At 35.7% G+C, this 13677-nt stretch overlaps 1 protein-coding gene and 1 non-coding gene across 8 annotated transcripts in view; both read right to left on the bottom strand.

Moving 5' to 3' along the window:
• Nucleotides 1–254: 254 nt before the first annotated feature.
• The window catches only part of LOC101738782 (torso-like protein), a 78700-nt gene continuing 65277 nt past the window's right edge, over nucleotides 255–13677 (bottom strand). For 3 of the 7 annotated variants that reach the window (XM_012697229.4, XM_012697230.4, XM_062672021.1), the window contains 6 exons: nucleotides 8435–8556; nucleotides 7610–7834; nucleotides 6307–6429; nucleotides 5757–5931; nucleotides 5172–5306; nucleotides 255–3512 (listed from right to left, as the gene is read on the bottom strand). In XM_012697229.4, the coding sequence (XP_012552683.1) occupies nucleotides 3252–3512; nucleotides 5172–5306; nucleotides 5757–5931; nucleotides 6307–6429; nucleotides 7610–7834; nucleotides 8435–8538 (1023 nt within the window). In that variant the 5' untranslated portion in view covers nucleotides 8539–8556 and the 3' untranslated portion in view covers nucleotides 255–3251. Of the gene's footprint in view, nucleotides 3513–4258; nucleotides 4394–5171; nucleotides 5307–5756; nucleotides 5932–6306; nucleotides 6430–7609; nucleotides 7835–8434; nucleotides 8557–13677 lie in introns of all 7 variants that reach the window. The other 4 variants (XM_021353228.3, XM_062672022.1, XM_062672023.1 and 1 more) reach the window with 2 other exon arrangements.
• TRNAL-CAA (transfer RNA leucine (anticodon CAA)) lies at nucleotides 9965–10080 on the bottom strand. Its single transcript has 2 exons — nucleotides 10043–10080; nucleotides 9965–10009 (listed from the first exon to the last, which is right to left on the bottom strand). It is a non-coding gene; the product is annotated as a tRNA-Leu (tRNA).

Below are 13677 nucleotides of genomic sequence, written 5' to 3'. Positions count from 1 at the left end.
CCTACTCGTTCCACTAAGGCATTCAATATAAAAATATGTTGTTGTTGTTTCGACTCCATTAAATAGTTAATGGGCAATTGCCTTGTTCATACTATAACGAGTTATGAAGAAAAAAAAACAGTGTGCTGAAATCACTCAAACATCTTGTGCGATTCCTCTCCTCTGTGTAACTCCTTTGTTTACAGAAAAGGAATACTCGTATATATTATAAACCTTAAATATATTATGTTTAAAAATAAATTAAACAGAAACAGTTTTGTCTTCACATTCATTTATTAAATTACTATTTTTATTTAGATCAATTTTACACATTTTGTATTACATTGTTTATTAATCATATTAAATGCATTTTAAATTCAATCAAATTTTCCGACATGATAATATAAAAAAAGAAAATTGAAAATATTTCACTAATAAATTGTAATTTAATGATGATCAAATTAACATTGTATTGTTTCAATATAAACTCAATAGATGGCGTTATTTTCAAGTTAAAGTTAAAACATTCTTAAAATGACCCCTTTGTTTGAGGACTTTTATTCGTTTAGGCATTTAACGTAACGTAAGAAGAGTCACAGAACAATTTAACATTACGATGGTTTCCCATTATTTACAAATTACGTTGAAGTCGTTAGAACTATATAGTTGAAGTTGATCTAATAACTTTCAAACAGGAACAACTTTCTTACTGTTTTGGTATACACCAGCGGTCGGGGAACTTTTTTAATTATTACCTAAATATTTTTGTGTAAGTTGAAATTACCCCATGGCGAAGAACAAAAAAAAACGAAATCGCTTCTTTTTAGTATCTTTCATATTATAGACCCAATGATAATTTTGAAAAAAAAAAACAATAACTAAAAATTTAACGATTCTAAAGAAATTTTACTTCTATTTTTTTTTTTTTACTGACAAAAGTTTCATTTTTACCCCCCAAAATTTCATTTTACCCCTTTTGGGGTTACCCCGGTTCCCCAACCGCTGGTATACACACTTGCCCACTGCCTTCGTGACCAAAAATGTGCCAGGCTTTAGTATTAGTCCTGCCTTAGTAGGACAGGAATTTACTTTCAGCAAGCCATTTTATAATTTAAAACACCGCTTAATAAATTATAGACTAACAAATAAGGCACTTATTGAGCGCACGTACCCTGAAATACTTAATTTCACAATTCATTAATAAAATTGAACAGTCATACATTACATAATGATTTTAAAATACTTTGTACTATTTGAAAATACAGGACATTCTGTTGGTCGAGTTGAATACTCAGTTAACGATATTGTGATGTTTTTAAAGGAATATGCAACATTGTTATATTTAATTTGTGACAAGTTTTGATTACTTATAAAGAATTTTGCTATATGGTCATAATTTAGCCATCATTTATTAATTTTAATACCGTTTTAAGTCGTGAATATTTAGACGCACGAGAGTACAACAATAACAAAAAATTTGAGATAACATTGTAACAAAACACACATTTTCTGGAGATTTTTTTTTATTTAACAATTCTCCAAAAGAAATTTCCGTGATCAAAATTTAAGTGCGTTAAGTTTCCCTCGTGTGAACGAAATGGATAAATTAAAACTTCTAATTTCGCTCTTAGTATCGAAAAGTCCGATGTTGTATACAATGGAATATGGGCTTTAAGGAAACAGAGTTACGGTTTTTACTACTCATGAAATTATATTACAGACATTCGATCTTCAGACTCTGTTGAATTTATTTATAGTTGAAGGACGTGTTTTATAATTGACATGAATCATTTTATTTGACTTTTTAGCCAGTCAATATACATGCCAATTATGAAATTTGGGTGATTACGTTCCGCTAGAACATTGATCACGGGTTTTTTTATTTTGTCTCTTGAAAGATTTACTGTTTTCAAGATGCATTTATTTTTATTTTATACAACGAATTTATTTAAATATGGAGGGTAGGAGTATAATGAAGGCTACCGACTATGCCGGAATCCTTATATTAAGATGGCGCCTCTGTACCACATATGTCTAAATTTTTAGGTTATGATAATTAAATTAATTGCTTAGTTGTATTTTCAGTTGTTTTTACAAAACATCTACTTATTAATTGTGATTTTATTAACTAAACTCAATAATCTTTAGGGGCCGGGGAAATGATTACCCGACTTCGCGAACCTTAGAATATGTTGTGACATATCAATAATTCTATTTGCCAGATTGTATATTTCCATTAGCAAGCGGTTCCATTGAGATACTATAGGATTACCATTATCCTTTTAAAGCACGTATACGATACATAATATTCCTCCATGTTTATTCTTCATAGCACTAAATGATAAGAATGTGATCGCGTACATGTATCTATAACAGGTCCTTAACCGAGACGATTAAGATCTTTAGTGTAAACGGACCCAAATAATTACTTTATTTACGTTTGAGTTCATGATGTTGTAAAACCGCAATGTATTCGCGCATTCCTTTGAAGGCGCTCACCGTCATGTAATCAATATTTGTAATACATTGCGTGCTTTGTTAATGTGTATATTTTTATACGCAAAAACTTGATTTTTTGTGTTATTGTGGGTTCGAAATTTGTGTTCGGATCAGTGATGGATTTACGATTTGAGGGGCGACAAAATTTTTCAAATGCCAAAATTTCCGAAATGGCAAAAAGGTAAAGACAATCTCTTTTGAAAATGAGTACAGATAAATTTTTATAAAAAAATAAAATGTAAAGTTATTTTAAACTTAAAATAAAAATATTGGACCAAAGTTGACAAAATTTATTCTAGCATTAAGAACAGCGCGATAAAAAGAGCCTATGACGACATCAAAGTCCTAAGTCCATCACTGGTTCGTATCCAAAAAGCTTTCAACCCTGTGTATTATTTATATAGAGGGTAGAGGTATGGAGCACCATCTCAGTGTAAAAAGTGTCCACTGGAAACGAGCCAATTAAGGGGGGAGCCACAGTAGCAAGTGGAAAGATTAAAAAAAACAACACCGTAAAATACCACACTTAACTCTGTTTAAAACCAGCCACTTTTTCAATTTGTCTTTTAAACAAGATGGCGCTTTTTACATCTACGCGCCATAGTTATTTATCTCTTTAAAACTATCATGGTGGATGTTAAAACAAAATGGCGGAATAGATAATCTTTTTTTAGGAAAACTTACTTATATAATATATTTTATTACTTAATGATAAGGCACACAATGATTGTTCCACATTTCCTATGTACATTTCATCAATTAAAACAAATTCATCACATATTACTCTCCCAAAGTTTTAAATAATTGTCTATGACCTCTTCGAACCACTTCCTTTTGTTCGCGTCTTTGAATGCGGGCGATAATGTCTTTAATTCCAATTGCAATAGAGCTTCATTTCCTAATAACGTGTCTAGGTTGCGTAGTAACGCCGGTTCCCCGTGGAGTTTCAGGAGACTCGGGTATGAGAAGATATAGTAATGCATCCTTAGACGTTTCGTCGCCCAGCTCTCTACTGTTTTGTTACCGCTGGCGACCTGTTTAGTGAAAAATATTTAGTTATTTTAATGTTGATAAGTAATGCTAAATTTGTTTAGACAAATATAATTTTTGGGCAGTTTCGACCTTAAAAATTTTGAAATTAAAATCTTTTTTTTTTGCTTAGATTGGTGGACGAACTCACGGCCCACCTCATGTTAAATGGTTACCGGAGTCTATAGACATCGGCAATGTAAATAGCGCCCATCTCAGGATCAAAGTTCTAAGGTTTCCGTTTTTACAGTACAACGGCTGCCCCATCCTTCAAATCGAAACACATTACTGCTTCACGGCAGAAATAGGCAGGGTGATGGTACATACCCGTGCGGACACACAAGACGTCCTACCACCAGTAATTATGCAAAATATAATATAAATCTACCATTAATATGAAACAAAATCATAAAAATAAATAAGGAGTTTCACAAGAATTCATTCACTTTATTAGTAACACACAAGATGACATGCCAGAGACAATGAGTGAAATGAAGATTTTTCGTGAACAATGAAGGTAGTTTTGAAAGTTAATAGAAGAAGATTACTACCCACCTTAGTTCTAAATGAATTTGAAAGCAAAAAAAGTCGGGTCACTGACCTTTACTTTACTAATTAAAGTTACTAATTTGAATTACTTGTGCATTTTCATATTAATTACAGATAAAGGCAAACATTCGTGTTGTCCCAGATTACGATGGAAAATCTTATTTCCATGCGACAAAGGTCAGTGGCCCGCACACATTATTACCTTAATCTGTCCGATATGTTTGGCATGCCACGGTGAAAAGTATCCCTCTAATTCCTTTGCGGTTATATCTGCCACACCCTTACTCTTTAATCTCTCTTTGATCATAGAGTAGGCGGTTCTAGAGAATACAAACACCTGGAGTGAGAGCATAGACAATATTCATGTTTTATTATCTATATTTTTTGGCGCGCACTCCAGTTCTTTTTTTTTTTTATTTGCAAGGACTGCATACTTCTCTCCTGAGCATCTTTTAAAATTGAACTATAATGCTTTTATTATATTTATATAGAACCTTATTCGTATCTTTCGTGAGAAATTCAAATTAGGGGATGCAATGATGAAGTAAGTTTATGAAGTGAGGGTATAATGTTTTTGTTCCGTAGAAGAAAAATATGTTCAGAAAAGAAGTCGGTATGAGTTAATGCAATGACATCCATGAACGAATGCGTGATTAAGGGATGCTTCATGCATTCTGAGGCCTGATTGGATATACTCGGAAAATAATCAAAATCTTTTCATTCATACTTAAAAAATTCCAAGGGTATTGTATAATTAAGTTTTTTGACGTGACAACGTCTTATAATTCGATGGAGCCGGCTGCACGCACGAAAAAACATGACGCATGCGGCGTTACCTCGCTCTGAGGCGTACATGTTTTCGTCAGGTATGAAGTTGAGTGAAAAGTGAATGTGGTGTCAATTGTTTACAGCAACGATAATTGCGATAATTGAAAAATGAAACCATTCCATCAGTATTTTCTTATGACGTTGTCACGTTCAACTATCGTCCTTTACAAGCGACTTTACAGACAACCGATTTTTTGTATTCAACATTAAATGAGATAAAGGTTTGAAATAAAGTTGAATATTTTTATGTATATTCAATCAAGCCTCATCTCAAACTCAGTCCGAACCTTGACTACTCCGACGTGTTCAGCGAAGAACGGCGAGAAGAAATTGTTTAGCTCAGTGACAGATAGGTCACCGACCCCGTTAGACTTGACGCGGTCTTTGACCCTGGAGTACACGCCCCGGGAGAAGACAAACACCTAAATCGTGGTATTTAATGTAATGAACTTTATCTCTTTGGTTTAAGATTGTTTTTCACATAGCCAGCCGTGAGGTCTGGTAATAATCATGCATTCATGGTGAATCACAGAAGGTTGGTACTTTATTCAAACATTGGGAATCGTTTTTAATCTCGCTCCGGTGTGACTATTGATAAACGTGTGAATTACACTAAGTTGTCAAAACTCAGACGCCACCTGTCTTCCGTTGGTGGTACTACGACAAAATCGTGCCCTGAATTGCTAGTAATCACGGGTTTAATTGAACGAAAGACACACCAGCGAATCGCTGAAAAACAAACATACATTTTGTATGTCAATCGTTTGGAATTTTTAATTAAATGACGGAAGACATTCTTTCTGAGTGTTTACTTAAATCGCCAACAGATGGCGTTGTAATAAATAAAAATAATCTCTAAGAAGCAGACTCACCTGGTACAGAGAGTTACCAGTAATATAGGATGCAATGTAGTGCGATCCGTATTTGCGTATGAAATCGGCAATGGATGCCGTATCCCCAATGATTGAATCTTGGATGGCGTCAAACACCACATCCTCAACTCCTATGTTCTGTGGCAAGTCCTTTAGTTTTCCCGTTTCGCGGAACCTAGAAGTATACGAGAATTTATTACTGTTCCATCGTGTATGTATTACTTAGTTTAGCTATTATCCCATCTTATATTTATCCCATATCATCTCATTTCATTTTATTTAATTTCATGCCAACTGATTAATGTTACAAATTAATCAACTTCAGTTCTTTTCACCTCAAAGGTTAGGCTGTATGGTATGATACCTTTGCCTATCCAGTTGTAAAAATAGAACTACTACTGCACAAATCAAAACTCAATTATTGCAGTGTATGACGAAAATACGCAGATACTAACTAGTTCACTTAAAATGACTAAACAAAAGATTCTCCTAACGGATGTTCTTTCGGTCCCAAAGCAGATTTTAAGTTGTTGCTGCCAGTAAATGTTACCTGGAAACTCTGACGAGCACGTAGCAGTGGTCGCCATTGATGAACGAGGAGTTGATCCCCAAGTTTCTGGCCATTATGTCTGTGGGCCAGCCAGCCGTGAACGCCCGCCATGGACGCTCCAGCCTAGAAGATTTCATGAAATTTAAAAGGTACTGACAGCAGTGCTCTACATCGGAAGAGGGCTATACCCAGTAGTCGACTACTGTGAGTTGAGCCCACTGAGTTTCTCGCCGGATCTTCTCAGTGGGTCGCGTTTTCGATCCGGTGGTAGATCTGTTTTGTTCTATGGTTGTCTGTTTTCATTATCAACTACCTTTTTTTTTGTTCTTTTTTTTTCCTACCTATGCTGATATCCTTGAGAGGCTATTCCAACTTCGCCTTGACGTGTAGGTGAGCTCACGGGGCACAAACCGGAGGTGTTGCTAACACTGGCCCTATCACGAGCAGTGCTTCGCAGAATCTACCACCGGAACGGAAACGCGACCCACTGAGAAGATCCGACGAGAAACTCAGTGGCTGTGTCTATGGGTTAATTCGCTCATCGAGCCCTTCGTCGCAAGCGACGGGTTCGACGAGGACGGTGACCGGTGCTTGTGGTGCCTAAAAGCACCGTTAATAGATACGGAGGATCCGTAATGAGGAGTATGAAATTTCCTACACTTATAGAGAATAAGGAGAAGAGAATGTGCAGAATGTTAGTTATTTTTTAATTATGCATAAAAAGAGATTAAATCAATAAAAAAAATATTACACATACTACCATGCATTTCACACATACACGTATAATAATATACTCTTTGTTTATTGTCAAACTTTTTTTAATGTTTATACTGTTTATAGTCTGGTCAAATCGAGAATAGATTAATATTGTTTGTTTTTTATATTATTTGTCTAAAGTGCAGTCTTGGCGAAATCTGTGATTATAGAAGTATAATAGTCATTGACAATAGAACCATAATAATGTACAAACTTATAGGTAATTTCAATTAATTAAAGTCTTATTTCGACTACTGCGGGACCACTAGTATCTATATAATGTCTGTAGCATAATGCCGTCATACAAACCTATATTAATATATAAATCTACAGTGGTTTTTACGGATGTTCCGTTATAACTACTGAACCATGCATCTGATTGACATGAAACTTGGTATCCATGTAGAAAATACATGTACTTAATGTATAGGCTAATATTTATATGCGTGTTGGACTCCCAAATAATAACGACGATAAATAATAATGTTAATTTTAAATGCCCAGCGAAGCGGACGAGTACGGCTAGTTATAAAATACTATCTCTGACCTTTCAAAAGTGAAATCCCTGAAATACGCTTGCAGCAGTTGCTTCAGGTTATCGCAGAACTCCATGTGGAAGTCTCCGTCGAACAGTGTCTTCGGCTGGCGAGGTTTGGGCGCGACGCTGTATTGCTCCACGTCCCGGAAAACGCTGACTGTCGGCTCCCGGAAAACCCAGTTCTCTGTGTCGTTCCGGGGAACAACTCGCATGCATATGCTGAGGTAGCCATATCTGGTGAAATTAGTGCGAATTCCATTTATTGCTTAAATGGGGGGACGAGCTCACAGCCCACCTGGTGTTAAGTGGTTACTGGAACCCATAGACATCTACAACGTAAATGCGCCACCCATCTTGAGATATAAGTTCTAAGGTCTCAGTATAGTTACGACGGCTACCCCACCCTTCAAACCGAAACGCATTGTTGCTTCACGGCAGATAGGCGGGGTGGTGGTACCTATCCGTGCGGACCCACAAGAGGTCCTACCACCAGGGTCCACAGAGGTCCTACCTTACGCAAATTATAATTTTACTGATTTGATTTTTATTACACGATGTTTTCCTTCACCGTGAAAGTCAATCGTGAACATTTGTTAAGTACGTATTTCATCAGAAAAATTGGTACACGCCTGCGGGATTCGAACACCGGTGCATCGCTAGATACGAATGTAAGCCACGACGACTTCTTTTTCTGTCTCTTCTGTCTTCTGCCTCAGCTGGCTACTCTACCTTTAAAATCGAAACGCATTACTGCTTCACGTCAGAAACAGACACGCTCGTAGTACCTACCCGTGCGGGCTCACAAGACTCCCCACCACCAGTGGTTTTATTTACCTCATAAATATGTTGATGGCCTTCCCGACGCCAAGCTCTGAGTCATGGGTGGCAGCGCGGCACAGAGCTACCACCAGCAGCAGAACTGTGAGGGTCCGCACCATCACACCGACTAGCTACACCTGAAAAGGGACAGCATACATCACACAAACTGTTATATAACGGGTTCTTACTACGATTTTTAGATAAGTTTATTTGGTTTTTTTATTGCTTAGATACCCATCTAACGATCGGACGATCTCACAGCCCACCTGGTGTTAAGTGGTTACTGGAGCCCATAGACATCTACAACGTAAATGCGCCACCCATCTTACACGTTCTAAAGTCTCAAGTATAGTTACAACGGCTGCCCCAGCCTTCAATTCGAAACGCAATATTGCTTCACAGCAGAAATAGGCAGGGTGGTACCTACCCGTGCGAGCTAACAAGAGGCCCCACCACCCGCACGTGTAACTTATTATCATTTGCTATTTCTGCCGCGAAGCAATCATGCGGTACGATTTGAAGGGTGAGGGATTTCGACTTCAAATTTCAGATATTTGGCAATAGCGTCATGCAAGTACTTTTCTGTTGTATTATGTATGTAGGCGACACATACCAGACCAAACATGGACCCTGTACTGCATTAATGAGAGTAGCTAATCAGAACAACCAAGGGCTATTAATCCATATCAAATAGAGGTTGTGACTACTATATCTATACTACAATTCACGTTGACAATTAATAATTGTGTTTGAAATGTTACAAGTCACGGTGTTTTGAACATTTCTTTTAAATTCTGCATTTCATAAACTTCGATAAATATTTTGTGAAACAGATTGTCTTTACTATTCTAGATATCTATATCTATACTAATATATAAATCTAAAGTGGTTTTTACGGATGTTCCGTTATAACTACTGAACTATGCATTCGAAACTTGGTATTCATGTAGAAAATACATGTACTTAATGGATAGGCTAATATTTATATGAGTGTTGGACTCTCTAATAACAACGATAATAAATAATAATGTTAATTTTAAATACCCAGCGAAGCGGGCGAGTATGGCTAGTAATGAATAAAAATTATAAAGAGGAAAGATTTGTTTGTTTGTATTGAATAGGCTCCGAAACTACTGAACCGATTTGAAAAATTCTTTCACTGTTTGGAAGCTACACTATTCCCGAGTGACATAGTCCATAATCTTTTTTGAAAAAATTAGGGATCCTTATTGAAACTCCAATAATGTAACCCAAGGTGTAAAAAAATTACCTAAAATACATATAATAATATACAATACATCGCGTGCCCTGCGAAAACTATTGATGATAGAATAAAATAATGTACTACGACTTTGTAGAACACATTATTACATATTTACAAAAAGTGTCGCGACAGCATATGTCTATTATAGTTATGCCGCAATAAGTGTTCTTTAATTTTTTTAAATAAAACAACGTCAAATATTGTTGACATTTTTGTTAATGACCGAGCAGAGCCGAGGAGGGCAGCTAGTAATGAATAAAAATGCTTTTGGAAAAAATAGTTGTCAGAAGTGGGATTCGAACCCACGCCCTCAGAGAGGACCAGAACAACTCATACCTGTTTGACAGGCAAGGTTTAACCTTGAGTCTGGCGCCTTAGACCGCTCGGCCATCCTGACAGTCGCTAACTGAGGCGAAATAATCAAAGTATTATCGAACTGTACTTAGTTTAACAGTTTTATCAATAGATGGCAGTGTTGGGCTTAAACCACATAGTATTTTATAATAATTTCTTCCTCAACAGATGGCAACACTTTTCAATCATCAGTTGGTTTTCTTTGCATTTTAAAGTGCTTAGTATGAACAATTATTTAAATAATGAATTTATAAAAGTTGCAGCGTTTATTAATATTGCATTTTATATTCATGTTCAAATTTTAAATTGTGTACATATGTAAATGAATAATGTATAAATTTGTTTTATTATTCACAACTGTAATTGAAGACATTTTTATTTTTCTGTTTCTAATCAAATCGCCGCTTTGGTCTAGTGGTTAGTGACTGGACTGGACGAAGAAGTAAGCGTTCGATTCCCGGGCAGTGAGCTTTGTGTTTTAATAAAACCCGTGTTATAAGAAGTCAGTTACTGCTTAGTTAGGGTTGTCGCACTCAGAATGCCTTGTACTTTTGAAAATATTTAATATATTTTGACCTCCACGATAATGGAATAACGTCTCAAGTAGGGAAAATATATATTTTTTATTAAATAAAGCCTTCAAAGTTAGGTACCGCTATTTGGCATATTTTTCACACGGAGCAGTCATGCATTGCTTGTAGGGTAGGACAATCGTTATCCAACACGATTCACGACCTCACACCTCAAGTAATTCAGAGAACTCAAACTATTTCAGATTTAAAACAATAAATTATGATTTTACACACTGGTACGTTTATATATTTAGTATATAGTAGCAAATTGTTGTAACTTAAATCTAATACATCGGGTTTCCCGGTTCAGTGATCAGCCTGTCTTGTGAACCATAGGCCTCTGCCAGATTTTTTTTTTCTTTTCTTAGATGGGTGGACGAGCTCACATACCACTTGGTGTTAAGTGGTTACTGGAGCCCATAGACATCTACAACGTCAATGCGCCACCCACCTTGAGATATAACGTTCTAAGGTCTCAAGTATAGTTACAGCTTCAGCAGAAGCAGTTGCTTCCATTCTTCTCTATTGGTAGCTTTTCTGGACCAGATTGTCCCTCCAATGGTCTTTATATAATCTGTCCATCTTCTAGCTTGCCTACCCTTTTTCTTTTTCCATCACGTGGCTGCCATTCTGTTATAATTTTAGTCCATTTTATTCTGCTTTCCCTTGTCATACATATGTCCTGTCCATCGCCATTTTAACAGTCTTTTTTTTTTTAGTACATCTTCCACCTTTGTTGTAGATCTAATGTCTGCTGCTCTTTTGCGGTATTTTAGCGTCACGTCCAACATACTCCTTTCCATTCCCCTTTGACGCGATCTTAGTTTTAAAAGATGTTTGAGTCAATGCTAATTAAAAACTTTTTTCTTAGCTGTCATAGGAAATTCTTTGTTTTTAAATACGTCTTTAAGAGACCAGTATCTTTTCCATGCACAAGCCACTCTGCCTTCTATTTCTATGCCTGTCCGGTCTCTAAAAGATAGTAATTGCCCTAAGTATGTACCTATAGTTTTTAACATATTCATTATCTTCATTGTCTACTTTTATGAATATTTCTTCTCGGTTTGTCATTAATTTGGTTTTTTATTTATTTATAGAAAGGCCAACTACTCTGCTTGACTCAGTTAGCTGTTGTAGCATATGTTGTAGCGTATGTATATACATATGTATATGCAAATCCTTGAATTCCATTCTCTTGGTACCGAATAAAGATCGCTGGTGTTGCAAGTTATAATGCGATTCGCTTTTATTTCCACAATGATTCGATTTAATGATGTACTCGGTTTTTAATGATAATGATAAAAATTAATAGCAAACAGTTTCAAGGTCAATATTTTGTAATACTAGATTAATCATTACGAGCACAACGCAAAAGCGAAGTATTATTTTTAATTGAAATAATTTGTTTTGCTAATTTTCTAATAAATAGGAATATTTATAGCTATCTTTTTTTTACTATATATATCCGATAAAAATCGTATCGGAAGCTGTAAAAAAAAACAAATATAGTACTTAGAGACTAATACGCGTTAATGTATGTTTTAATTATTAAAATAACGTAATACCTACAATAATTATCTTTATCTCAACAGATTACGTTTTATATTCAAAGATATTATCGCAAATTTCTAACCGCTGTTATACCTACTGTTCCGTGTTTTGGTTTCACCATATGTTCACTTTCTATGTTATAACGTTTTTTGTTCTATAAAAGGTACTTTATTATGCAAAATTATTAGCCGTGTTTCACACAATTTTAATACGCTTTTATTAGCTTTAGACTTATGTATGTTTGTAACGGAATCTTTGAACATGATTTTGACCCCCTTGAAAATGTCGGATTAACTCGAAATTTTGTATACTTATTAAGGACCGATGACAATTCAATATTAACCCTTCTAGTCATAAAATATTTATAACTACTTATACCATGCACCCCACGCTTTTTTTTACAATAAAATCATTTTTTCTTACACTATTTTTTTCTATTTTTAGTTGGATTTTCTATAAAAGCGTATTTTGTTAGTTTTTTTAAACTATTATTTATTTAAAACTACTATTAAAGTTCAATTTGGCGTTTTTTTTTAAAAAACCAGGTTGGTAGGGGGTCCTGTGAATCCGCACGGGTCACGGGTAGACACCACCATCCTGCCTGTTTCTGCCGTGAAGCAGTAATGCGTTTCGGTTTGAAAGGGTGGGGCAGCCGTTGTACTATAAAACTGAGACCTTAGACCTCTTGCCTCGAGGTGTGTGGCGGCATTTATTTTATTGGTGTGTATTGGCTCCGGTAACCACTTAACACTAGGTGGGCCGTAAGTTCGTCTACTCATCTCGAGAATTAAAAAAGTGCCGAACGTATATGCTGCAGAATTCGGCATGGTTCGCTAACCTGCGAACGAATGCATAGTGTAACATCGTCACAAGTCAATCGGCAACTCATAAAATTTTTCGTAACAACAGCTGTAGGTACAGGGTGTAACGAGATCGTTCTCCTTTCGCTACTGATTTGACTTTCGAAGATGATTATAAAACACCCTCTATTTTATTATAAGATTTATGCAAAAAGTTGCATTTGAAAATTGACAAAGAATCCGCATAGTAATAATATTCGCATTCAAAATTCCACGTTCAAAATTGGAGTGAAATTAATGCAGGATAAGGAAACTTTCACGGTTGAAGGTACGATACGAATGATAAAAGTCATTTATCACGATTATAATATCGTTCGCAGAGTTATTGGTGATACTAGAGAGTGCAATAACTTCTGTCCCTTTTTAGGTCATAGACAACGAAGAAAATTGTGTTCTTTTTTAATATTCTCAATCATAAAATCGACGATCACAACACATGGAGCAGTGCAAATCAAAATCGTTATTATAACAGTGTAGGCAAAGTACAAAATTGACTGGTTCGTTTTTTAAGCACTTAGTGACCCTAACTAATAATTGTACCACGTGGTCTGGATGTAATTCCACAATGGAACCAGTGTCTCTGTGAAAGACATTTTGTATTTATGATCTCACCGCGTTTGGTCTTATTTATATCTATTATGTATATCTGTATAGAGA

Source organism: Bombyx mori, chromosome 14, assembly GCF_030269925.1.
Source record: "Bombyx mori chromosome 14, ASM3026992v2".
Lineage (NCBI taxonomy): Eukaryota > Metazoa > Arthropoda > Insecta > Lepidoptera > Bombycidae > Bombyx > Bombyx mori.
This window is presented reverse-complemented; position numbering and strand designations above follow the sequence as displayed.